Here is a 24,319-nt window from a genome sequence, read left to right on the forward strand (position 1 = left end):
ATCCAAGAAATTAGCGATGAGTGATAAGAATCACTGGGACTTTGAAGTTGATCTTGACCTTGGGAGACCTCAAAGGGTATAGGCCAATTGGAAGGTAAATCCAGTGTACTTGACTGATATAGGGCTATGGAGTCGAAGGATGAGGAGAGTTCAGTGATTGAGACGCCATTCAAGAGGCGGGCAGAAGTGCTCAAACGGTTGAAAGAGCAGATGCTTCTGGAGAGCACGCCAGGCTTGAAGAAGAGGAGAGTATTTGATGTTGGTAACTTAAAGAACTCACCGAATGAGTCCCGAATGTTTTTGAAGGAGCTGGATTCTGCATTGGCGTCGCGGGGCGATGGGAAACAGCACGGCGTATCAAACTTGCAGGACAAGTTACTAGATGCTGAGGAGACCCACGAGGATAATGAGCCAGATGCTTACCGGGACCCGAGCTCCATACAAGATCAACAGCAAGAGTCTCTATCTGTGGCGGTATTCTCGCAGATTAAAGACACAAAGGCCCGGAAACACGTCAATTTACAGGATGAGTCGTTTGTTATACAGGATAACGAGCCTAATTTCAACGATATTGGCGGTCTTGATGACCATAACGATGACTATAACGATGTACAGATACCTTCTTCGCCAGCTCAGATAGAAACCACCATTGAATCCCCGGAACGGATCGTAGCGGACTCGAGCCTTCACTATATTCCAAGAGTGCACAGTCCCACGGGCAAATATGATGAAAGAGATGTATTCCATAACTACAGTACAGATGAAGAATCCATCAACGAAGAACAAGAGATAGAAGAAAGTTACAAAGAGAGCTTGCTACAAGTACCTGAACTCCGAAAAATTGTGGAAAGCATTCCTGGTTTACAAAACATAGACATGCCAAGACGGTCCTGGAAAGCCTTAGGTAGTATCATCCCTCAGTTAATAGCCAACAGCGTGCAATGCTATGAAAGTCAAAATGAACAAGACATGAGAACACTTAATGTCAACTATGCAAATGTGAAGGACATGCTAGTTAGATACAACTTGTGCCGCAGCGATTGCACAAAGGAGCAGGTCTTTGAAACTGCGTGCAATTATCTCACCTTGGAGCAATGTAACCTTCTAGAGCTAGAAATGTTTTCTGAATTTCTACAATAATCAACAAGGGACCACAAACTGACAACATGAAATATCAGTATACTATCTCCCGATGACGATAACGACGAATATGTAACTATAATATATATAACTTTTTATTTACAGACGCATACCAATAGAAGCTCATTCGAGGTATCTTTCCTGTCTCATAAGTGCAATCATGTTTTCAGTGTACTGGTATATACCGAAGGACACACTTCCTGACAGCCCCACTTTCATCAGTCTTGGCAGCCAACCTTTCCACAGCATGGCAAACCCTTCTTCAACAAATATCCTGTAAGCACAGTTTATTGAGTTTCTATAAAGCAGCACCGAGTCCTTGGCCTGCATCCGTGTCTTAATCACATCTAGCGGTTGCGTGGCACCTACCACTGCACAAGACGAGATCAGTCCGAGCAATGTAGCAAAGTATTCGTTATTCTGATATTCCTTAGGAGCAAACTGCTTCAACATCGTGAACGTAGTAAACCTCACCACTGAGTTACCGACTTGTCTCATCAGTGTGGGCATGGTACCTTTGAAATAAGCCCTTAGGCCGTGCTGCCTGTACAGTTCTGCAGCGGTAGTGAGCACATTGGTTGGCAGTTTCTCAGGGAACAGTGCTTCATAGGAGCTTCGCAGTGTGGGTTTTTTATGAAATGTCTTCTTGACCTCGTTGGCGACTTGTCCCTGGACATTGCTCGTGGTCGTGTTCAACCTTTCATGGCTCAGCAGGGAGTTCTGGATCATGGCCACTTTCACGTTCTCAAACGGTATTATACACAGGGACTCCATGGTCCCCGTCAGAGCACCGGCCATGAGCAACTGCACACCGGACAAGGGAGCATCCTTAGCGAGAGCGGGTGGTCTCAGCCACTCAGAGGCCTTGTCAAAGGCCAGGAACCGCAGCGAGGTCTTCATAACCACACCGATGTTGACTGCAGAACACCCAGCAAAGTACGTCCGGACCTGGTACCCCAGGACTTCAAACGGTTTGGCAGCAACAACATTCCTGTGCAGTTGCAGGCCTGTCTTCAAGAACTCGAACGGGTACGTAATCGTCGCACTGAAGAGCCCCGAGACGCTGCCGGCGGTAATCAGCGTCACATTGTCATTCACCTTGTTTTGAGTCATGATGGGCACTGCTCTGCGAGCTCTGATCAATGGGTACAATGTATCACTGATGTTTCAAGCAGTTCAATTCATTTATACAGCTGCATGGGGATGTCACCAGCAACAAGAATCACGAGGAGTCCCAACCACGATACACGCAAGCCGCCAGTGAGACTCATTCCCACCGCTGGCAATGCAAGTAGCAATACCTTAGTTTAATTTGCAATTGAAACATTATTCGAAATGCATTGTGCTGCTTATAACTGCGATGACCCGAGCACTCCTCATGTACAAGGCAGACCCCGACACAGAAACTACACAACTGTACTACTACATTTGGCAACCTAGAGGACGAGGACGACCATGCAGTGGCTCATCGATGGCTTGCCTAGACTTCACTGTGCTGTTATAGCTTGCAGATTAGAAATGTGTCAAAGATGGTATGCGTTGGCAGCTGCTCTGAGCTCATCGCCTGCCCATCGGCCTGTAGGCAGAGGGCATCGGCCGGTGAAAAAAAATGTGTCAAAACTTTTCAGGCTGGCAAACTAATAAAGAAGTTAGTTATTGCAGGAATGTTTCTCAGGAGGGCAATCCACAGAAGTATCAGGATGTCTTCTACTAGAGCGTTTGACAAAGTATTCACGAAGATCGATGAGCTTAAGCCTGAGTTCATTGGCATGCTAAGCAAGGCTATTGCCATTCCGGCTGTTTCCTCTGATGAGAGTTTGAGACCCCGTGTTGTTGAGAAGGCTCACTTCTTGGCTGACCACTTGAAGAAGCTGGGCTTTGCTGACATTCAATTGAAGGAGCTGGGTACGCAGCCACCTCCAGTCTCTGACCCTAACTTGCAATTGCCACCTATTGTGCTGGCCCGTTACGGTAACGACCCTGCTAAGAAGAACGTCTTGGTCTATGGTCATTACGATGTGCAGCCAGCCAAGTTAGAAGACGGCTGGGACTCTGAACCCTTTGAGTTGGTTGTCGACGAGAAGAAGCAGGTTCTAAGAGCCAGGGGCTCCTCCGATGACACTGGTCCCTTGACCGGTTGGTTGCACGTTGTGCAAGCACACCAAGCTGCCGGTGTCGAGTTGCCAGTTAACTTGATCACTTGTTTCGAAGGTATGGAAGAGTCTGGTTCTCTAGGTTTGGAGGAGTTGATCGGCGCCGAGAAGGACAAGTACTTCAAGGGTGTTGACGCCGTCTGTATCTCCGACAACTACTGGTTGGGTACCAGAAAGCCTGTGTTGACCTACGGTCTAAGAGGTTGTAACTACTACCAAGTCACCATTGAAGGTCCAGGCGCAGACTTGCACTCTGGTATGTTCGGAGGTATCATCGCCGAGCCAATGATCGACTTGGTTCAAGTCATGTCCACTTTGGTCGACTCCCAAGGTAAGATCCTCATCGAAGGTGTCGATGCCATGGTTGCCAAGGAAACCGAAAAGGAACAGGAATTGTACAAGACCATTGACTTCAGTGTTGAAGAATTGAACGCTGCTTCTGGCTCCGAAACCGCCCTTTACACCAAGAAGGAGGACATCTTGAAGCACAGATGGAGATACCCATCCTTGTCCATTCACGGTGTCGAAGGTGCTTTCTACTCTCAAGGTGCAAAGACTGTTATCCCAGCTAAGGTCATTGGTAAGTTCTCCATCAGAACTGTCCCAGACATCGACTCTGAGAAATTGACTCAAATCGTCGTTGACCACTGTCACGCTGCTTTCAAGAAGTTGAACTCTCCAAACCGTTGCAAGGCTGAATTGATCCACGATGGTAACTACTGGGTCTCAGATCCATTCAATGCTCAGTTCCAAGCTGCCGCTAAGGCCACTAAGGACGTTTACGGTGTCGAACCTGACTACACCAGAGAAGGTGGTTCCATCCCAATCACTTTGACCTTTGAGGAACAACTAAAGACTAGTGTTCTATTGTTACCAATGGGTAGAGGTGATGACGGTGCCCACTCCATCAATGAGAAGTTGGACATCTCCAACTTCGTCAATGGTATGAAGCTAATGGCTGCTTACTTGCATTATTACGCTGAATCTCCAGAGAAATAATCAACTCAATTTTTTATCTAATGAACAGCTCCTATTTGATGATTATCTATCATGTTAAAGACCTATTTTTTCCAATTACACAAAACTATTTTATTTACATTTCGCAGTAGATTATTTATATATTAGCGTCTAATGCATCCAATTTTTCATTTTACAAATATTTATAGCCAATCACTATAATATTATAGTTGTTATTTGTAAAATCATTAGGGTCCACAAGCTTAAATGTCGTATTTGAATAACATGAATATTATATATATAATTCCAATAGCGCATATTGTGACAAAAATTCCATCCAGAACCGCTGGTCTCCAGATAACTTTCCCAATCTTATGGAGGATACTCAATTTCTGATTCTTTTCTTCATCTTGCTTCTCAATTGGTGGTTGCCATTGGGGATGAATTATCATAGAGTAGTTTCTGATTGGAAGCTCAACGGCATAGGCATCACTATTAATCCATTGCTCAACAGGCTCACCAACCGGTCTTGGTGCTTGAGGTTGGTATTCCGGAATCTCCTGAGGTTGAAAGACAGGCTGAGTACCAGCAACTTTCTCAATATCTTTATAATACCAGATCATATAAGTACTTCTGCGCTGTTATTTGTATCATATAGAATGAATCCATTTCAAGAAACAAAATAACTGGATAATATAAATGGAAATTAAAATACTGGGGGATTGGGAGCCATTTATATATATATATATTTTTATAATTGAATTGCTATTCTTTTAGCAAAGCTAATATTGCTAGTAATCGCGATGGGCATCGCTTGCTAAAATAGCCTTGACAACTTGAAAAGGTCATCAAGAAATGAGCTCTAGCAAGAATCAGGGTCAAACTAAGCATAGCAATATCGACCAGCTATAAACTATGTTGGATGAATCATCCAGTTCTGATGAGTCTAGAGCAACTGAGTTACCTGTGAGTTCGGAGGATGAATGCGAAGAGGTAACAGACGCAAAAGTTTTGCCCAATAAGGTACTTGTAGTCTTTGAAGGTGAGAGTACTTTGTTTAGGGACCAGTTATTGGACACAGTGTTTGGCGTACAAGATCAGGGGAACATTGTGAAGCAGTTGTCATGGGATACCAAGTACTATGCAGTTGAATATGATCTATATGTTGATGAGTGTGTTGACATTCATGGTTGGCTTAATGAAGTCAACTCCGATGACTATGAAGAGCTTAGAGATTTACTGACCATGATCATAATAGTACGATCATTTGACTCTACTCAGGATACAAAGGAATACAATTCTGTTCTTTATGATTTCATTCAAGGAAATTCAGTTAGCGTTATTAGTGTCAACACTAACTCTGCTAGACAAGTAAAAGATACTTATGATGAGTTTCTGGAGTTAGATGCTTCAAGTATAGAATTTATAAACTATCATGACGATAGGGTCGAGAAAGAAACCAATGAATGCAAAGGTATGGCTCGCTTAAAAGAGATTATAGACACACATCCGTGGACTGACTGCAAGGTAGTACTCAAAAATAAAGAGAGTACTTCTGATAAAGTGAATAAACCTGATCTGGAATACCTGATCGACACACTGAAGAAGGCAAAGATTCATTACCAAAAGTTATCCAATGGTTCCGATGGTTTTAGTGAGGAAGCCGAGCAGTTCGCTTTGCAAATGGCCACCGATATTGCAAACAACTTATAAATAATATGATATATCTTGAACTCTATATGCATTCTTTCTTCCGTTTAGTTAACAAACCTACTATCATTTGCTTGCGTAGTATTCAATTCACCTGTAGGTGTCTCTTATATACAGTTAACGCCATTGGGAAATACAATATCAGCACCACAGTATTAACCAATTCCAGTTGCTCAGTAGTGTGGTGATTTGGTAGTTGTCTATTCAGCAATAGCAGAACGAATTCGCTCAAGTATAAGCATGGCAACATCACATAGCTGATAAATTTCCAGTAACGAGTCTCACGTTTGTAGTTTGGCCCTCTCTTGAATAGCCTGCACCAGTGCTGGTACGACTCCACCAGACTGACACCTATTATAAATGTAGAGTAAGCACTAGTCTTCAATAAAGGAGCATGCTCATAGTCATCGTAGAAGTGCAAATTCAGCACTAAGTACAGGTAGTTCAATGACTTGAGCACTCTCTGGGAAATAAAACCGCGTAATCCATGGAAGTATAGAGACCACAGCACTTCAAACACAGACACAATCACCAACAAGTAACAGAGGTATTCGTGTATTCCACCAGGGAGATAACGAGAGCCCACCAGGGGCATCAACACCAGCCACCTGCCAAAGAGTGCCAGGTACAGTAGCGTGGTCTGCAATTGATACAATTGAAACAGCTTATGCGTAAACATCACTTATACTAACAATTACTGCTGTTATCGATTTGTCAAGTCTATCCAGTGGCAATCAACCTTCTGTAAAATTATTGACACTTATTTGGCACTTTTTTCATTTTACAAGCTCATCGGGTTCTTGCCAGCGTAGCATCAAGGAAACTGAGAATTGAGCTGCACTGGGTACTTATAAAAACTACTGTCCTAGACAATTATAGGTTACCGTGACAGAATTGAACTAGTGTCAGGCGGCAATAGCAAGAAGTTTGTATAGAAATGGTTGGTATTAGTCGTCAGTTGGTCGTGCTGGTATGCCTGCTTGCGGTGGCGTACTGTTTCACCGCAGAAGAAGTTGAAATATTCCAACTACAAAAGGAGATAGCTAAGAAGTATGGCGATTTCTACAAGTTTTTGAAGCTGCCTAATGGGAAGTCATCTACTGAGAAGCAAATTAATAAGAATTTGAGGAAGTTGGCTAGAAAGTACCATCCGGATAAGAATCCCAAGCACAAGAAGCTCTATGCCCGTTTGAACTTGGCCACCAAGATTCTAACGAACCATTCTTCTCGTAAGACTTACGACTATTATCTTAAGAATGGATTCCCAGACTACGATTTTAGCAAAGGTGGTTTCTTTTTCCAAAGAGCTCAGCCAAAGACGTGGTTTATCATTGGTTTCGTCTTATTAGTTGCTACAGCTTTCCACTACATCATCTTGAAGTTGCAATATAATTCAAACAGAAGAAGAATAGCTAGATTCATTCAAAGTTGTAAAGAACAAGATACCACTGATGGTCTGGGAGAGAAATCTCTGTTCTTTAAGCAACATGAGGATGACCCAGGTAAAGAACTTGTACTAAGATTCGGTGATGTATTTGTCATAGAAGAAGATGGTTCTGAATCTCTGATCTCTGAGGACACCATTGAGGAACCTAAACTCACCGATGCTCTATTATTCAAGTTTTTAAATGCCGTCAAGAATAGAACTGTTGGTAAACTTTTCAAGAGTACCACTAAGAAACTACACGAGGAAACTACCGAGAAGATTGATGTGGCAGAAGACAATTCAAATGACGATAAGAAACCAAAGGCTGAAATGAAAATTAAGCCTGGTCAAAAGAAAATGACATTGCCAAATGGAAAGGTAATTTATTCTCGTAAATCGGACTGAACTATTTTGGTTTTGCGAATCATAACTGTGTTGACACACCTAATGATTAATGAAACTACAATTACTATAGACAGTGAGTACTAAATAACTAATCTCCTATATAAGTCAAACTTATAATGTAATTGAATAATAAATAAATGTATTAGAGCTTACTTACGTTAGCACGGTTTTGTATTTACACAAGATCATATATCATGATTCCAAGTCTAGAGCTTAGTCATTAGGAGAAGTGAATAAAAATAAAAATAAAATCTAATTAAAATCATCAAAACAAATGCAATAATAAAATATGCAGGCTCTAGGCTAAGCATGAAAAACAACAAGAAAATTAGGAATAATATCAAGGAACCCTTTAATAGATTTAGTTAATCTAAGTTTTGAAATAAGGAAGAATACGGAATATGCATATTCATAAATTGACAATCGCAGATGGTAAGTCATATGGCATTACTGATTATCTGGAATCTCTTCTGGACCACCAAGAATAATAACACCATTTGCAGCATTTTTAGCATCAACTTCTTGCTGTGCTTTTACTACTAACATATCGCGAAGCTTGAGATGGAGGTCAGATTCAGTAGACAATGAAAGCTGCTCCTCAAGATTTTCGACATTAATTAACTTTCCACCCGATACATCATTTTCATCATCATAGTCAAGATAGTTACCGTCATTCATTTGAGGAACAATATTTCCATTAGCATCTTCCACAAAATTACCGCCACCCAAAATTTTAGAATACATCAATCTTGTACGGTTCAAAACTTCCTCTGAATAATATTGCCAATCATCTTCCTGAAGGGAATCTTGAATATCAGTAGATATTAGCTCCACTTTGTATAGCTTTGAAAACTTAACTACTTCCTCAGCGATCAAAACCAAGTGTCCCATAAAACCCAAGTTAGTATTCTTTTCCTCATAAAACTTATATGATTTATGATAGCCTTCCAAAATAAAGTCCTTGGTAATACTGAAGTCCTTTAGCTTTGCATCCTTAGCAGCTTCACTATCCATATATTGAAACGATCCTTCCAGATTAAATAATGAGAAGACCAAAAATGAGTTGTAAGAGAAGTCCATTCTACCGTTAAATATCTGTTGAATAATATCAAATATAACATTATGCCAAAAGTTATTCCACGGGTGATTCAAAAATAGTTTCATAATCTTAGGAATTATTTGACAGTCATATAACTTGATTTTGAATAAGTCACCAATAGTAGGGTTGGTTCGCAGTTTGGAGTTCTGGTTTTCATTAATGTATGGTATCTCAAATGTCTCATCAATTTCATCATTTTCATCCTGGTTTATATGCTCAAATTCATCATGACTTTCATTTTCAGACTGAATGCCATCAAAGGCGTCATGCTTGTCATTTTGCTGCGCAGTATCTGATTTCCTTTTATTATCAACAGAAGGGTTAATAGTTAAATCATTCAATGCATCTTGTAACTGAAATGATACTTGTTTTCTAACCTTGTCACGTACTCTTGCAATTCTTTCAGCTCTTTTAGTATTTAGAAGACCCATATTAGAACAATGCAATAATTCAGCAATCAGCTCTACTATTTTGAATCTTTCGAAACCTATCGGTATAAATTTTTCATTCATTTGGTTTGTTAATAACATATCGTCATTTGTATCATTATTATCATAAATATCATCAATAATTTCAAACAACTTTGGAAGATTTGCAGCGAACCTTCTCAGTAAATAACCCAAGAAAATGGGATCTCTATCTGATGGAGGATGTGTTTCTAACGTCGTATCTAATAAATTAACTTGATCGTAGTCCGAGTTATTTTTACGAATCAGTTCAATGACAATCGATATTGTACTATTAAGAGCAGCCCCTCTTTCATTTAAAACTATCTTTATCATCTTATCGATAGACTTTGGCGAGGCTAATCGTCTAGTTAGAGAATTTGGACCGATGGATAATTCATCCAACGGAGCATTTGCGGAAATCACAATCAGAGCTTTAAGAAAATCGCACACACATGCCTGAATGTCAGCGCTGTAGAGGTTATTGTTCAAAAACTTGAGAAGTTTATCTATGAGTTTTTGATCTGATACCAATTCAATAACACCTGTAGGAGATTCAATTTTATCTGTTGAAATCAATTTTAGGAAAAAATCCATCAGCAAGGCAATATCTATGTGCATTAACATATCATCCACAAGAGAACTCTGAGATCTAATAAAGTTTAAGTATTGATCTTGTCTGGTTATCAATAAGTTCTGATTCATCTTCAAAAAAATCGGAATTAAGGGCGACCTTTCAAACTTAAAGTTTGGATTATGCAATAAATTCCATATTTTTGATAAATGTTCCTTATTTTTGACCAGCGATTCTGTGATTAACCAAATATCTAAGGAAAATATCTCAGCGATTAGATTAGCTCTTGACAGATATTCATCTTCGTCTTCTGCATTATCTTCAATGACTTTGTTGAAATCCATCTCGATACCTTCGTCTGCTGGTGAGTTTTCTCTCGTCACGTTCACCGTGTCTGCTTCAACCATTTTAAATTGATCAACACAAAACAACAATTGGTCAAGTAAGTAATCTATATTTTCTACTCTCTCCTTTTCATTCTCTTTGAAGAAAAATCCAAAGCATATAAAATCGATTAGACCCTTGTTTTGAGCTGCTAATTCATTCAGAAGTTCACCTTCCTTCAACATGCGATCAATAAAAGAGCTATCTAGCCTTTGTTCAGTTTCTTCACCTGTTAATGGAACTGTCAATTCTGCCAACTCAGACCCGTTTATTGTCATCGATGTTGCTGACTGGGACCTGGAGGACAAGAAACTATTAGAACTGCTTGAGCTTGCTGTATGCGTAGTGGTAGTGAAGCCTGGCTCATTTGGATTTACATCAATGGTATCATCGTCTACATCCTCATTATCTTCGATGTACTTGCTATCAGATTTCAAGTACTTACCACTAGTTAGGCCAACGTCGATGCCGCTGTCATCATTAATTTTATCATTATCATCATCATCTCTACGCTTGTCATCAACGTTATTCTCCTTGTTGTTGACGTCGCCATCACATTCGTCATCGCCGTCTTCTTCTTCTTCTTCTTCTTCATCCTCGTCTTCTTCTTTCCTTCTTTTCCTCTTGGAATCATCGATGCCAAACGCACTTCTGCTGTTCTTGTCCTCACGGGTCCGCTTACCTTCCAAAGACGCCTCGGTTCTGAACACGCTTGGAATGACAATATCTTTCTCTAGTCTATGCAAAACGGTGAGGTACTCGTCGAGTATCTTATCGATATCCGAGTGAGACGGAGTCTGACCGAATGGCCAAAACGACATAGCTGATGTGTTTGTCTTTTGTGATTCTAATTGGCCTTATAACTTGTAGCAGGGGAGAGGAAAGATAGGTACTCAAATCAAAAAATAATAACAACCTTTGGAGTCTGGAGTTTGGGGACTGTATTTACAAATGACTCTCAATTAAAAGCTAAGCACAGACGTTTCCAATCGTCTTCACTTTATTTCGTTTTCTCCCTATTCCAAAAAGCCTAAATTACTGCTATAACAAACAACAATCGCTTCCCAGGATTAGGATACACTTTTGCACAAATAGTGGAAAAGGTTATGCTCGATTTATATTTGCTCTTCAACTACTTCCAAAAGCCTTGGGACAGAGGGGAAGAGCAAGAGACAAAAGTACAGAGTGTAGGGATTCTTGTAGTACGCAACGGGGGATTTGTCATATGCCCAGGTTCCTAGGCAAGTGATATTATCAAATTTGTAAGGGAAAGATCGACGGCACTATAGAACTGTAACCTAGACTAGCTAATTCACCAATGCTGCTAATACCAAAAGACTGTTCTGTACTTTAAAACTGATAAAGCTAAAACCAAAACTGGCAAACCAGAGCCTATTATGGTCGTCATCGTCGCAGTTTTGGGACTCAGAGGGCACCCACAGTAGAAATCGTATATATGTATTATAAGCGTGATTGGTACGTAAATGATTATACACGTATACTATGATATAAATCAGCCCATCACATAAACAACTCACAAGCCTTCGATGTACCTTTTTAGTTCAACATAGTTACAGTCATTAGGATATGTTATTTTAAAGGCAGGACAGGGATACAGAAACACATTACAATCAGTACAAAATACAAGACACTCAACGATGGCTAGAGGGTTGTTTTTGGTGGTGCTGGTGGCGGCGAGTGTGCTGCTGGGAGTGCTGTATAGGGATCCGATGACACCTGGGTGTATGGACATGATCAAGTACACCGGTTACCAGAGCACATCTGTTCCGTACTTGGCGGTGCTGATAGAGCTTTTGTTGGACATGTGGGGGAAAGTAGTGGAGTTTGTGCACCGAAATAGGCTGTGCTGTACGCTGCATAGGAAGCTGGGCCCGCTTTTGCAGCACCTGAGGATAGTGCTGTACTACTTGAAGCCGTTTGCACAACAGGCGTCGAGCTCGTTCAACGATGGGTTTGCGATACTGCGTGGGAACCTGGACTTCTCGAGGATAGACGAGGGTTACTCTATGCTTTCGCTGATAAACAACGGTAGGAATGTGATCGAGAGCGATGAGGAAGATGAGGACGAAGAAGACGGGGACGAGAAGAGCACCAAGAATAAGAAACAGAGCAAGAATAAAGAACAAGCGGAGTCTAGCAACGTGGACGCCATTGTGGATGCTGTACTGAACGATCCTACAGACGTAACGTTACACAAAGATACAGATGATAGCGCAGTACAGTTCCCACAACTAAGCGAACTAATAAACACTGAAGTGCTCCTACAGGAAGGTGGGTTCAACATTTGGGTGAAGAGTATATCCCGTAAATTCAAGGCGATCGAGAATGAATTATCGCAAGAGGTCGACAACACTATCTCGAGCACTGTTGTATCTGGTGTTGAGAACTTCCAGAAGGATATCGAGGAACTGCGATCCGACATGGACGCGCAGATTTCAATTTTGAAGGACACAGTGCAGAACATCAACTGCACCATGATATACGACGAAAACACCGACAGTGTATTTTACTATGACCATACGGGGCAAAAACTGCTGGACACATATGTGACAAGACCACTAATCATGCACCATCTGAAGTCAACAGAGACTAGACTAGAGCAACTAGTCGAAGCAGTGAAGTTACAAGTGGAAAACATGGTTGAGCAATCACATATAGCCCTGGAGGCAGTACGAAACGAAACTATAGAAGCATACGAAGAATGGGGGGACACATTCTACACGGAGTGGTCGAAGTACATGGCCTATAGAGACATATATGACGAGGACGGCGAGGAGCCCAGGCCACTGGCCATCGATGGCAAGGGTAAGGGAGAAGACCAAGGCGATGACGAAGTCGCTAAGATATATGAGGATTGGTTCGAATTCACTCTACACAAGAAGGACATCATCCAGTTCAGGGATCAGCTGCTGCACAAGCAGCTGGACACCAAGAAACTGAAACAATTTGAAACGAGCCTGGACTCGCAGCTTGACTCGCTGGAGAAGACATACACAGCACAAATCCAGTCGCTGCGGTCCCAGGCAGACAGACTCCTAAAGGACCGTGACCACAAAGAAGCACAGATGTTCAAGCAATGAAGCATTATTACAACTACATAGCATATATATATAATAGTAATACAATTGTTTTGGGATAGCACTCACACAGCTAATATCCGTTATAAGCTTCGTTTAGCACTGGCCGTGTCCACGGCCACCCCCCCCATACAGTACCCATTGCTTTTTTTTCCTTGAACTCTGTATTTGTGCGGGTGTTTCTGTGGAAAACTGGGAAAAATATTTCACAAGCTGAACAAAATCCATAAAATTTTTCAGCTCATCACCATTTTCTCGAGTAAAGTATATAAAGGGCCCTGTTAAAATTCAGTACTGGTTCTTGATTCTTGCTATGATTGGTAAGACCCCTATAGAAACTTCAATAATACACACTAACAATGTCTGCTCCAGCTCAAAACTACAAGATTGCTGATATCTCCCTAGCTGCCTTTGGTAGAAAGGAAATTGAATTGGCTGAGAATGAAATGCCAGGTTTGATGGCTATCAGAAAGGCCTACGCCGAGGCCCAGCCATTGAAGGGTGCTAGAATTGCTGGTTGTTTGCACATGACTATCCAAACCGCTGTCTTGATTGAGACTTTGGTTGCCTTGGGTGCTGAAGTTACCTGGACCTCCTGTAACATCTACTCTACTCAGGACCACGCTGCTGCTGCCATTGCTGCTTCTGGTGTCCCAGTCTTCGCTTGGAAGGGCGAGACCGAGGAAGAATACATGTGGTGTATTGAACAACAATTGTTTGCCTTCAAGGACAACAAGAAGTTGAACTTGATCTTGGACGATGGTGGTGACTTGACCTCTTTTGTCCACGAGAAGTACCCAGAGATGTTGACTGACTGTTTCGGTCTATCCGAGGAAACCACCACTGGTGTCCACCACTTGTACAGAATGATGAGAGAAGGTAAGTTGAAGGTCCCAGCCATTAACGTCAACGACGCTGTCACCAAGTCCAAGTTCGACAACTTGTACGGTTGCAGAGAATCCTTGGTCGACGGTATCAAGAGAGCCACCGACGTCATGTTGGCCGGTAAGGTTGCTGTCGTTGCTGGTTTCGGTGATGTCGGTAAGGGTTGTGCCGCCTCTTTGAGAGGTATGGGTGCCCGTGTCTTGGTCACTGAAATCGACCCAATCAACGCTTTGCAAGCCGCTATGGAAGGTTACGAAGTCACCACCATGGAAGACGCTGCCTCCGTTGGTCAAGTCTTCGTTACTACCACTGGTTGCAGAGACATCATCAAGGGTGAACACTTCGAAAAGATGCCAGAAGATGCCATTGTCTGTAACATTGGTCACTTCGACATTGAAATCGATGTCGCTTGGTTGAAGGAAAACGCCAAGGAATGTATTAACATCAAGCCACAAGTTGACCGTTACTTGCTATCCTCTGGCAGACACGTTATTTTGTTGGCTAACGGTAGATTGGTTAACTTGGGTTGTGCCACTGGTCACTCCTCTTTCGTCATGTCTTGTTCTTTCTCCAACCAAGTCTTGGCTCAAATTGCTTTGTTCAAGTCTGATGACAAGGCTTTCAGAACCAAGTTTGTTGAATTCGAAAAGACTGGTCCATTCGAAGTCGGTGTTCACGTTCTACCAAAGATCTTGGATGAAGCTGTCGCTAAGTTCCACTTGGAAAAGTTGGGTGTTAAGCTAACCACTTTGAGCGATGTCCAATCCGAATACTTGGGTATTCCTCAACAAGGTCCATTCAAGGCTGACCACTACAGATACTAATCGTGTGTCTTATAGTTTTAAGCTGATCTACAGGTATTAATCATTTTACCTATTTATTTTTCCTTTTTTTTTACACCCTTTACTTCACAATTTTACTACTAATTTTGTTCTTTTACCTTTTGTCGAATCAAGGAAGTCATTTCCAATGATTGACATCAATCTTTTCTTCTTCTTTGTAAGCTAGAAAAGGTATAGAGATTTCAACATTCATTACAGGACATATTCTCGGTTAATACTAAAATCCAAAAAAAGTCTCGTTGTTGCATAACATTTTTTCAATTTATTTTACCATTTTCTTATAAGAATAATTTGGGACAGGGGCTCATTACTTCATAACTATTTTTATTATTTTTTATTTTCTTTTGGTTAATACCAAAAGGTAAATACTTGTTTTTATAAAAAATACTTCTAATAAGATATTCAACTATCAAAAAAAATAAAATAAAATACATTCTTCAACATACATAAATGTAATTTTACCAGAAAGGGATAAATGCTATGTCGGACCTCTATTCGAAATTCAGAGCGGCACTAACTGATAAACATCCAAACAACGTTTTTTACCACATTGGGAATTCTAAATGGCAATTACATATCCCCATTCGCGTATACCCGCTCGCAACAACAAACGATTTTACATAATATGCACTATAGAAGTCACCAACCCATGTTTAGATATGGTTACTGGTAACCATACGACTACTGCTTTCGCCTCACAATCACGAATTGATCAAGCAACCCCATTGCTATGCTCGTTAATTAAATTGAAGTTTAATTAATGTCCCAATTAGGAATTCTACATCTATTACCTTATACACCATTTTAGTAAATCAAAGGGTCTCGAGCAATTTCGCATCTGTACGTCACTTTCTCTCGATATACCGCCTAACCCGAAAATTTAATGAAATTTCGCTCCTATACCCGATTAGGAAAATTAATGAAGCTGGGTTTAAATTGCAGAAAAAAATGAAATTTTGGCGATTGGCGTGGATGGCTGGTTCTATGGTAATACTTAGGGAGTCACCAATAAACTGTCAACAGTAATACGCAACAATACGCATACTATTTTTGGTGTTTATAGGAAATGGTATAGCCATGGCAAAGCTGAAATAATCTTAATCGATGAGTACTTGAAAATATATATAAATAGACCCTGTTTCTGGATAAATGTATCTATTTTTATTCTGCCATTGTAATTGTAAAATACAAAATATAAACAACCCATCAAACATATAAAAACAGCAATGTTGTTTCTAATATCTTTGCTATCATTATTCGCTAACATATTATCGGTTGAGGCTGCTGAACTAACAGCACCAATATACTGTAACGCTACTTCTCAATGTCCTGAGGAGTTTCCATGTTGTTCTCAATTCGGTCAATGTGGTACAGGTCAATACTGTATCAACAACTGTAACCCAAAGTTCTCCTTCAGCATCGATTCCTGTGTTCCAATGCCTGTCTGTAAGGACAGTTCCACCAAGTTTGACGACTACAGCTCTAAAGTATTGAACGCCGACACTTACTTGAACAATGCTTCTGCTGCTGACTGGACTTATAGTGGTTACTTGGTCGACTACCCAGACGAAGACAGTATGATTTTGGCTATGCCAAAGAACTCTGGTGGTTCTGTTTTGTCTACTACTAGATATATGTGGTACGGTAAAGTCTCTGCTAGATTAAAGTCTTCTCACTTGGGTGGTGTTGTCAGTTCCATGATTTTGTTCTCTAACGTTCAAGATGAAATCGATATCGAATTTATTGGTGCCGATTTGAACACTGTCCAAACTAACTTCTACTGGGAAGGTACTTTGAACTACACCAACAGTGCTAACATGACTACTTCCAACACTTTTGAAAACTACCACGACTACGAAATCGACTGGCATGAGGATTACATCACTTGGTCTATTGACGGTGTTGTTGGCAGAACTCTGTACAAGAACCAGACTTACAATGAAACTACTGGTATTTATGAATTTCCTCAAACTCCATCTAGAATTCAAATTTCCATTTGGCCAGGTGGTAATGCTACCAGTGCTCCAGGTACTATTGCATGGGCTGGTGGTGCTATTAACTGGGATGCTCCAGATATTCAAGACCCTGGTTACTACTATATGATGGTTCAAGAGGCTAACATTACTTGTTATGACCCACCTGCCAATGTCAAGAAGAATGGTACTAAGTCATACATCTACACTAGTAACAAGGACTTTACCCAAGACAGTATCATGATCTCTGATAAAGATTTTGTCTTGGAAAACAGTGCTTGGACTGGTTTAAATTTAACCGAAGGAGCCAAGGCCAAACCATCTGAAGCTAAGGCTTCATCAAAGCTTTCTTCTAGCCACAATTCCACTTCCTCTGCTTCTTCTACCTCTTTCCACAACTCTACTTCATCCACCATGCACCACAACTCTACTTTAACTTCTATTACATCTAAGTTCTCAAATTCAACCAGTCAGTCTTCTACCAAGCATGCATCTACTACTTCTAAGACTAGTGAGCGTAAGTCTACTGCTAGCAAGACTGACCCATCTACCCTTCAAACAACTACCAAGTCTTCTCAGTCTAGCTCTACCTCAACCAGTACTATTAGAAATCAAAAAGATAGCAACACGGGTGCCATTACAAAATTGAATGGTCTGTGTGCTATCATTGTTGCTATACTAACTGCTTTGTTAGCTTAAAAACTATGACATCTTAAGCATTCAAATTTTCATTTTCATTTTAGTTCTTTGCATATAATCTTTTTCTTTACAATTTGTACTATATTTACATTCATAACATACCAATACACATTTAATATTAATTATACTATTTTATCAGCACATCATAAATAGAAAAAACAAAAAGCTTGGTCTAAAAACCTTAGTTGGATGGTGCAGCATCAGCAATAGATGAAATAAACATAATTTTTTTTTATATTACAAATGAAGAATGTAGTTTATATAAAATAGTAGAAGAGCTTTTATATATTTTAATTTGTGCGATGTCTATCATTTCAAGTTTCTAACGAAATGTGTAGGACAAGCATAACCGTTTGGATTTCTGTCCAGGTAGATTTGGTGGTACTCCTCGGCTTCATAGAAAGTCTCGATAGGGCCGACCTCGGTAACAATCTTGTTGTTCCACTTTGGTTGCCACTCCTCCTTCAACTTCTGAACTTCTTTCAAATCTTCTGGAGAGTGTGTGAAGATGGCACTTCTGTACTGAGTACCAACATCTGGACCTTGTGCGTTGACCGTGGTTGGGTCGTGGATTCTGAAGAAGAAATCGATCAATTCCTTCAAGGAGACCTTCTTAGGGTCGTAAGAAATCTGTAGAACTTCGCAGAAGTTAGTGTCACCTTTGCAGACCCTCTTGTAGGAGACCCTGTTCAAAAGGTCCTTGGAGCTCTCGTCACCGTTGGCATAACCAACTTTGCTGTCATGTATCTTGTCACCTAGGTGCTTACGATATATGTGCTCGGTACCCCAGAAACAACCGGCACCCAATGTGATCAACTTCTCAGTCTCGGGATTGTACTTAATGCTCTTGGCAATAACTTTACTCATATTTCCGTGGTTACTCTTTTTCAAAAAATCTAGCATGCTGAATATTATCAATTCAAATATAACTTTATAATAATATGGCCTTTTCCAAATAACAGACAGCAACCCCAACAAATATCCCAACTCCAACCTCTGGCTTATATATGTCACCCCGATGCCCTGGAAACTATCACACCGTTCCCTTCCCATAACAATACCACATCCCAAAAAAAAAAAACTGTGTATACACTACCTGCCCTAGCACATAGTATGGGAGCACTTAGCTATTAGTGTGTATACTGCTTTGATGAAAAATTTATGAAAAAAAAAGTGAGATCCGAAATTACGTCATTTCCGGTTTTCACAGAGAAAACGCGCACAAATGCATTCGAGAACCGAAAAAAAAAATTGATTTCACATAGCTCATCAAAAGTGTCTATTAGATAATAAAGTTACATCGAAATAAGCTTTGTGAAATCAATGGCTGTGTTGTGTGTGAAATCAAATAGCATCCATTGTGTTGATCGTTCGTTTTGGCTTGCCATAGGGGAGTAACTGGTAGGGGTGGGATATTTGGGGGAAGGGGCGGAAATGTACCTGTAATCAAAGTTGGAAGATAGTGCACATTGTGTACAACCAGACTTTGCCAAATGCAAAGTTCTGGATTTTTTTCAGCTTTATCAAGTGGTAGGAAATGTATATAGAATTTTAGTCCTTTTCACTGAAACTGGTGTAATTTCTCTTTAATGGGGAGGTAGATAGCAAGTACTCGATAGTTCTGCGGGGGCTCACGTCCCTTTCCTCCACTATAATTAATGAGTCCTCTGTGTCGGGGTCTGTTTGATTCTCTTCATTGGAACTATCATCGCCTACAAAAAGCCTCCTTTTCACCTCTGTGTCTTTCTGAAGCAGTACGGGTGGCTCTATTGTGTGTTGTGTTGGTTTGACTGGAGATGCATGTTTTGATAAGAAACCATCCAGTGTGTTGTTCTGCTTGTAGACTGATTTACGCTTTCTTGGTGATTCAGATTTCGATCTCTTGGTAGGTGACTTTTCTTCTAATTGTCTCTGCAGTTGATTGTAGCGTATTATCAGTGGATTGTGTTCTTCAACAAGATCGCAAGGCACCCACAAGTAGTATGGATAATGGCGCACATCTACTTGTCTCTGACTTAACTTTTTCGGTGAAAGGCCCCCAGTATTTTCATTAATTAGCTCATTGCTCTCAAGTGCAACAGGCTCGTTGATAGTCTTGATGAAAGTTCTATATCGGACTTTGTATTTTTTGATGTCCATCATGCAAGATCTATCTAAGTCAGACTTGATTTCAGTTATCTTAATTAAATCGCTGTTCACACTCTCATCAGGAAATAGCTTTAGCTGCTTCAGTAGGAAGTACTCATGTATTGTCTTGTGATACCAAGTGGTGAAATTACAGAAGCTGGGTAGTCCATGTCTCTCCAAGTATGACATCAATTCAACAAAATCTAGAGATCTGAATAATGAGCTACCTTCCACACTGGTAAAAAAATCTGGAGTCAAGAAGTTTGATGGAACATTTTTATCGATTATGGGATAGATATAGTGGAATACAATATAGGGTTCAGGCCATCCACGGAAGTTTTCTTTACTTAGTAATATCCTGTAGTTTCTACCAAATAGCTCACGACCATTATCTTGGCAGTACTCGTACACTTCTTTCTGAAATTTTTCATATTCGCTGTTTATCAAAGCCACATCTAGTTCAATATCATGGAAAATCTCCATTAGGCGCTTTACAAAGTTGGGGCTTTGTAAATTCATCAAAGTTAATGCCTTTGTTTTACCTAATCCACTCAATCCTGAATTATAATCACCACCAATAATCAAACTAAAGAACAATAATGATGCAGATGACAATTGAAGACCGTATTTCTGGTTTATCTCTTGTAAATTGACTTCTGTTATGTAATATTCAGCCTCAGATGATGTGCTGTTATTCCCTTGACGAGAAGATGGGCTCTTGTCTTCCAAGTTTTTTGATAAGTTTCTTAATACTCTAGTTGCACCAAACATTAGTGTATCAGAATCATTGCTCATAACATAGTCGACATGGTCGGATATTTGCAACCACGCGCAATGGGATTCACCTTCTCCATATGCAAAGGTGTAATTAACTTTTAGTAAATTAAGCAGCTCCTGAACTTTCTTTAGCGTGTACTGGCTCATGTACTTCTTCATCATACCTTCAGGTCTCTCTGTTTGGAACGAGCGATAACTGTCTACATAAGAAGTCAAGTACGTATCTACATCAGCCGTTCCAGTAATAGATCTCAGAGTCTCTTTCTGCCTTTTAAATTTAGGCTTTAATGGTCCATCAAATACTATCACAAAAGATACATCCAGCAATGATAGTTCTTTCAATTTATGTATCATATTCATATAGGGTTTGGCATATAAGGTATCATCATCATGGCTATCCTTTGTGAAGCTGAACGGTTCCGCTCTAGCATCGTTATGATAAAACCCACACTCAAATAACCAATTATGCCCATCAATTGCTATTCTTGGACTTCTACCATTTTCCTTTCTGAACTGGCATACAAATCCTTTCAATGTCTTCCTTCGATCCTTTATGTAAGGCTTTAGAAACTCCCAAATAGCTGGAACACCCATGGCTACATGTCCAAAGAAACAACAGCCAATGCTTATAATATGCTGTTATACTTATGATTTATGCCTTTATTATAATGTTTACCCATACTTTGATTATTGAATAAGTAAATGAACTTGATCATAGCTTTCCTTTTCCGGCAAAACCAGGAATTTTAAAATAAACTTCGAACAATGGGAACATAGTCTATAATAAGTTGTTCAAAACTAATATTCACAGATGTATTATGTGTCTATTTATGCTCTATGAATTTGATTTTATTATATATTAAATTATGGGAATGTATTAGATGGAAAGGTATGCTTGTACTAGAATGATTTAAATAAAAACTGCCTGACATTGGACAATAGATTACTTCTTTATGAGACTGATTCATTTGAGTGTGTTAAGCATCTAGTGCAGCAATTAATATTACATTGAATTCAATTTCAGGTGTCATTGTTAATTGTATTATTGGGAAAGCTAAAAGCCATTGAATTAAAAAAAATATTCACATTTTTGGTATCTGTAATGGCAGATAATACCATTGAAGAAAGGATAGTTCAAATACCAAATTTTAACCAGTCTAAATCCTGTTCTAACGCGCTTTTCTTTGCTTCGTTGCCATTTGCTTCTGGGTTTGCGAAATTCTGTTCCTGGCCCAGGATAACTGTTTTGATAGTATTATCTCCATTGTGTAAATCGTAAGACATACCTTCTAAAAATTGTCGCTGATCTGTATTAGAGTTGGCTTGGTGTTGGTTTTCGAAAAATTGTGAATTGCTGTTATTTGGTTGCATTCCTCTCTGTTGAAATACTGATTCGGAGTAACTAGCACTGCTGGTTGTCCTACTAGGAATATTTCTTTCCGTTTGTCCCTGCATGGTTGGAGTTTGTTTAAATTGTAAGTTTTCCTGAGAAATTGATTTTTCACCTCTCATTCTTTGTTGATTCTGTATCTGTTGAGATAATAATGAAGTATGAGAAACCTGTGATTTTTGAGAGAGTCTAGAATCTGATCTTAGAACATCAGGAATATTCTCAGGAGAATCTTTGTTGCTGTCAAGCCTGAACAGATCAAAGTTGGGTTGTGGAGAATCGTAATTACTGTTAATTCTCCTTATGTTCTGACTATTTACTCCCGTTCCATTACCTTGAATACTCTGGTCATCGTTAAAATTGCCTATGTCTTGAGTTTGTTGTGGGTTCGTGTTTATGAAACTAGAAGAATAGGAAGCATTTCTTGAAAGTTTTCTACCTGGCATCGATACACCATACTTGCTTGCGGATGATGATAAGTTTCTCGATGGTGCATTTGTACCATATATAGAAGCATTTCTGGGAGAGGATGTCAAACTGTTTGAATAAGCGCCCATTGCCAAGAAGTTTCCAACAGAATTTGAGGTCTGTGGACCACCTCCTGGGGTAGTGCTTTGAATATTCATTGGAGAATTGCCAGAACTAGAGTGTCCTGATATCTTAGGCAAAATAGGAACATTTGATCTCGAAGATGACCTGCTTGAGTTAGAATTGACAGATGATGTACTGCTTCTTCTGGACTTAGATTTCCTCGTATTACTTGCCGCAGCAGAATTACTATAATTTGGTGATCGTGAATTATATGTTGGGGTTGTGGTGAAACCTTGCTTCGTTAAACTACCACCTTCTCTGGAATATCTAATAGTTGTCATGTCTTGATTTAATCTAGTACTAGATAACTTTCTCCTACTCTTACCAGAAGAAAAAGTATCCGTAGGACTGGAGTGATTGCTTAGCAGTTTTTGCATGCTATTTTGTTGTGTTTGGTATTGAATGTGTTGCCTTTGTTGGGATTGGGTTTGTTGTGGATTCATTTGTATTTTTGTTCTCTTTTTTGAATTACGTTTTCTAATAACATCTGTCTTTAATGATAGAGGCCTCATAGTACCGTGAAGTTTTTGAAACAAACCACAGGCGTTACAAAGAACTTTACCTTCGGGACTTCTTCTCCATAGTGGTGTCTTGTACGTCTTACAATTATCACAATGCACTGCATCTGGATCTGGAGGTCGTTCAGAAGATGAGACAGATTTCCTATAGTTATTCAGTGAAGTCGACGATAACTGTCTCGGCAGTGAGTTTTTTCTTACTGAGTTAGAAGTATTGGCTGCACTTAGTATATATGGATTCTCGGAGTAACTATTATTACTCCCAACAACAGATATTGGCCTTTTCCCCGTAAATTGGCTGGCTTTGAGGGATGAATTTGCAATGATAGATTGATTTTCTTTGATCGGTGGGGTATTAGTGTATGTTACCGTCGTTGCAGTAGTTGGCTTTGAGTGTAAACTAGAACCAGGAAAGCTATTTTGTTGGTTAGAATAAGTCAGGCTTGTGTTATTGATAATATTAGAGTTGCCTATACTTGAACCTCCTCCAAGTACACCATGAGCAAATAGATGATTATTGTTATTGTTATTAAATCCTGTAGTCACACCTAAGGGAATTTCTGAATTATAACTATTTGGGGCACTTATAGTTGCAGAGCCACTGGAATTACTCGGGGTTATGTTAAGTGTATCCACATTGAAATCCCAAAACTGTGCGATTTCACCATTCTGCTGGTTGGATGAGTCAACATTTATCTGGTTATAGTTTTGTTGCTTAGAATTATTGATTGTAATGGGTTGTAATTGTGTTGTGCTGTTAATTATCTCAGAACCTTGCTGTAAATCTTCCTCGGGTACTTCATCTATCTTATAAAAGTCGTTATTAGATTGTCCTATGTATGGGTTAACATTCACAGTTATGTCATCATCATTACCCTGGCCAGGCGCTGGAAACGGCGACAACAGGGATGTGAAGTCAAGGTTAAGCTCATCCGGAAGCGCTTCCAGCATACTATCGTAATTATCGTTGACAAACGGCACCACATTCTCGGCCTGTGGTTTCGTAGTCGAGCTCTTCTCTGCACCACTTTTGCTCTCACCCGAGCCATCCTTCAGGAATGAGTTCAGAACACCCATCCCATCGAGATCATCCTGAAACCCCTCCATAGTCTCGCTTTTAGTATA

General features: G+C 40.0%; 14 protein-coding genes across 14 annotated transcripts; 7 read left to right on the forward strand and 7 right to left on the reverse strand.

Moving 5' to 3' along the window:
* Nucleotides 1-126: 126 nt before the first annotated feature.
* Nucleotides 127-1,140, forward strand: CNN1 (centromere-binding protein CNN1; the record flags this gene model as incomplete). The annotated part of the gene is made up of 1 exon (XM_445262.1): nt 127-1,140. One exon carries the CDS (start codon nt 127-129, stop codon nt 1,138-1,140), a length of 1,014 nt encoding a protein of 337 aa, XP_445262.1.
* Nucleotides 1,141-1,263: 123 nt separating this feature from the next.
* On the reverse strand, nt 1,264-2,253 carry MRX20 (Mrx20p; the record flags this gene model as incomplete). The annotated part of the gene is made up of 1 exon (XM_445263.1): nt 1,264-2,253. One exon carries the CDS (start codon nt 2,251-2,253, stop codon nt 1,264-1,266), a length of 990 nt encoding a protein of 329 aa, XP_445263.1.
* A 587-nt stretch (nt 2,254-2,840) lies between these two features.
* On the forward strand, nt 2,841-4,292 carry DUG1 (metallodipeptidase; the record flags this gene model as incomplete). The annotated part of the gene is made up of 1 exon (XM_445264.1): nt 2,841-4,292. One exon carries the CDS (start codon nt 2,841-2,843, stop codon nt 4,290-4,292), a length of 1,452 nt encoding a protein of 483 aa, XP_445264.1.
* A 221-nt stretch (nt 4,293-4,513) lies between these two features.
* On the reverse strand, nt 4,514-4,873 carry GVI51_C01837 (uncharacterized protein; the record flags this gene model as incomplete). The annotated part of the gene is made up of 1 exon (XM_445265.1): nt 4,514-4,873. The coding sequence occupies one exon, from the start codon at nt 4,871-4,873 to the stop codon at nt 4,514-4,516; it is 360 nt and encodes a 119-aa protein (XP_445265.1).
* Nucleotides 4,874-5,165: 292 nt separating this feature from the next.
* Nucleotides 5,166-5,963, forward strand: IRC6 (Irc6p; the record flags this gene model as incomplete). The annotated part of the gene is made up of 1 exon (XM_445266.1): nt 5,166-5,963. The coding sequence occupies one exon, from the start codon at nt 5,166-5,168 to the stop codon at nt 5,961-5,963; it is 798 nt and encodes a 265-aa protein (XP_445266.1).
* Nucleotides 5,964-6,045: 82 nt separating this feature from the next.
* On the reverse strand, nt 6,046-6,639 carry KEG1 (Keg1p; the record flags this gene model as incomplete). The annotated part of the gene is made up of 1 exon (XM_445267.1): nt 6,046-6,639. One exon carries the CDS (start codon nt 6,637-6,639, stop codon nt 6,046-6,048), a length of 594 nt encoding a protein of 197 aa, XP_445267.1.
* Nucleotides 6,640-6,897: 258 nt separating this feature from the next.
* ERJ5 (Erj5p) lies at nt 6,898-7,791 on the forward strand (the record flags this gene model as incomplete). The annotated part of the gene is made up of 1 exon (XM_445268.1): nt 6,898-7,791. The coding sequence occupies one exon, from the start codon at nt 6,898-6,900 to the stop codon at nt 7,789-7,791; it is 894 nt and encodes a 297-aa protein (XP_445268.1).
* A 447-nt stretch (nt 7,792-8,238) lies between these two features.
* Nucleotides 8,239-11,115, reverse strand: SAP155 (Sap155p; the record flags this gene model as incomplete). The annotated part of the gene is made up of 1 exon (XM_445269.2): nt 8,239-11,115. The coding sequence occupies one exon, from the start codon at nt 11,113-11,115 to the stop codon at nt 8,239-8,241; it is 2,877 nt and encodes a 958-aa protein (XP_445269.2).
* Nucleotides 11,116-11,952: 837 nt separating this feature from the next.
* On the forward strand, nt 11,953-13,395 carry OSW7 (Osw7p; the record flags this gene model as incomplete). Its single annotated transcript, XM_445270.1, has 1 exon — nt 11,953-13,395. One exon carries the CDS (start codon nt 11,953-11,955, stop codon nt 13,393-13,395), a length of 1,443 nt encoding a protein of 480 aa, XP_445270.1.
* A 356-nt stretch (nt 13,396-13,751) lies between these two features.
* On the forward strand, nt 13,752-15,101 carry SAH1 (adenosylhomocysteinase; the record flags this gene model as incomplete). Its single annotated transcript, XM_445271.1, has 1 exon — nt 13,752-15,101. The coding sequence occupies one exon, from the start codon at nt 13,752-13,754 to the stop codon at nt 15,099-15,101; it is 1,350 nt and encodes a 449-aa protein (XP_445271.1).
* A 1,244-nt stretch (nt 15,102-16,345) lies between these two features.
* UTR2 (chitin transglycosylase UTR2) lies at nt 16,346-17,791 on the forward strand (the record flags this gene model as incomplete). The annotated part of the gene is made up of 1 exon (XM_445272.1): nt 16,346-17,791. The coding sequence occupies one exon, from the start codon at nt 16,346-16,348 to the stop codon at nt 17,789-17,791; it is 1,446 nt and encodes a 481-aa protein (XP_445272.1).
* Nucleotides 17,792-18,100: 309 nt separating this feature from the next.
* Nucleotides 18,101-18,844, reverse strand: MXR1 (peptide-methionine-S-sulfoxide reductase; the record flags this gene model as incomplete). The annotated part of the gene is made up of 1 exon (XM_445273.2): nt 18,101-18,844. One exon carries the CDS (start codon nt 18,842-18,844, stop codon nt 18,101-18,103), a length of 744 nt encoding a protein of 247 aa, XP_445273.2.
* A 498-nt stretch (nt 18,845-19,342) lies between these two features.
* YEN1 (crossover junction endodeoxyribonuclease) lies at nt 19,343-21,289 on the reverse strand (the record flags this gene model as incomplete). The annotated part of the gene is made up of 1 exon (XM_445274.1): nt 19,343-21,289. One exon carries the CDS (start codon nt 21,287-21,289, stop codon nt 19,343-19,345), a length of 1,947 nt encoding a protein of 648 aa, XP_445274.1.
* A 540-nt stretch (nt 21,290-21,829) lies between these two features.
* On the reverse strand, nt 21,830-24,301 carry GLN3 (nitrogen-responsive transcriptional regulator GLN3; the record flags this gene model as incomplete). Its single annotated transcript, XM_445275.1, has 1 exon — nt 21,830-24,301. One exon carries the CDS (start codon nt 24,299-24,301, stop codon nt 21,830-21,832), a length of 2,472 nt encoding a protein of 823 aa, XP_445275.1.
* Between the last annotated feature and the right edge of the window lie 18 nt (nt 24,302-24,319).

This window comes from Nakaseomyces glabratus, chromosome C, assembly GCF_010111755.1.
Source record: "Nakaseomyces glabratus chromosome C, complete sequence".
Taxonomy (NCBI): Eukaryota; Fungi; Ascomycota; class Saccharomycetes; order Saccharomycetales; family Saccharomycetaceae; genus Nakaseomyces; species Nakaseomyces glabratus.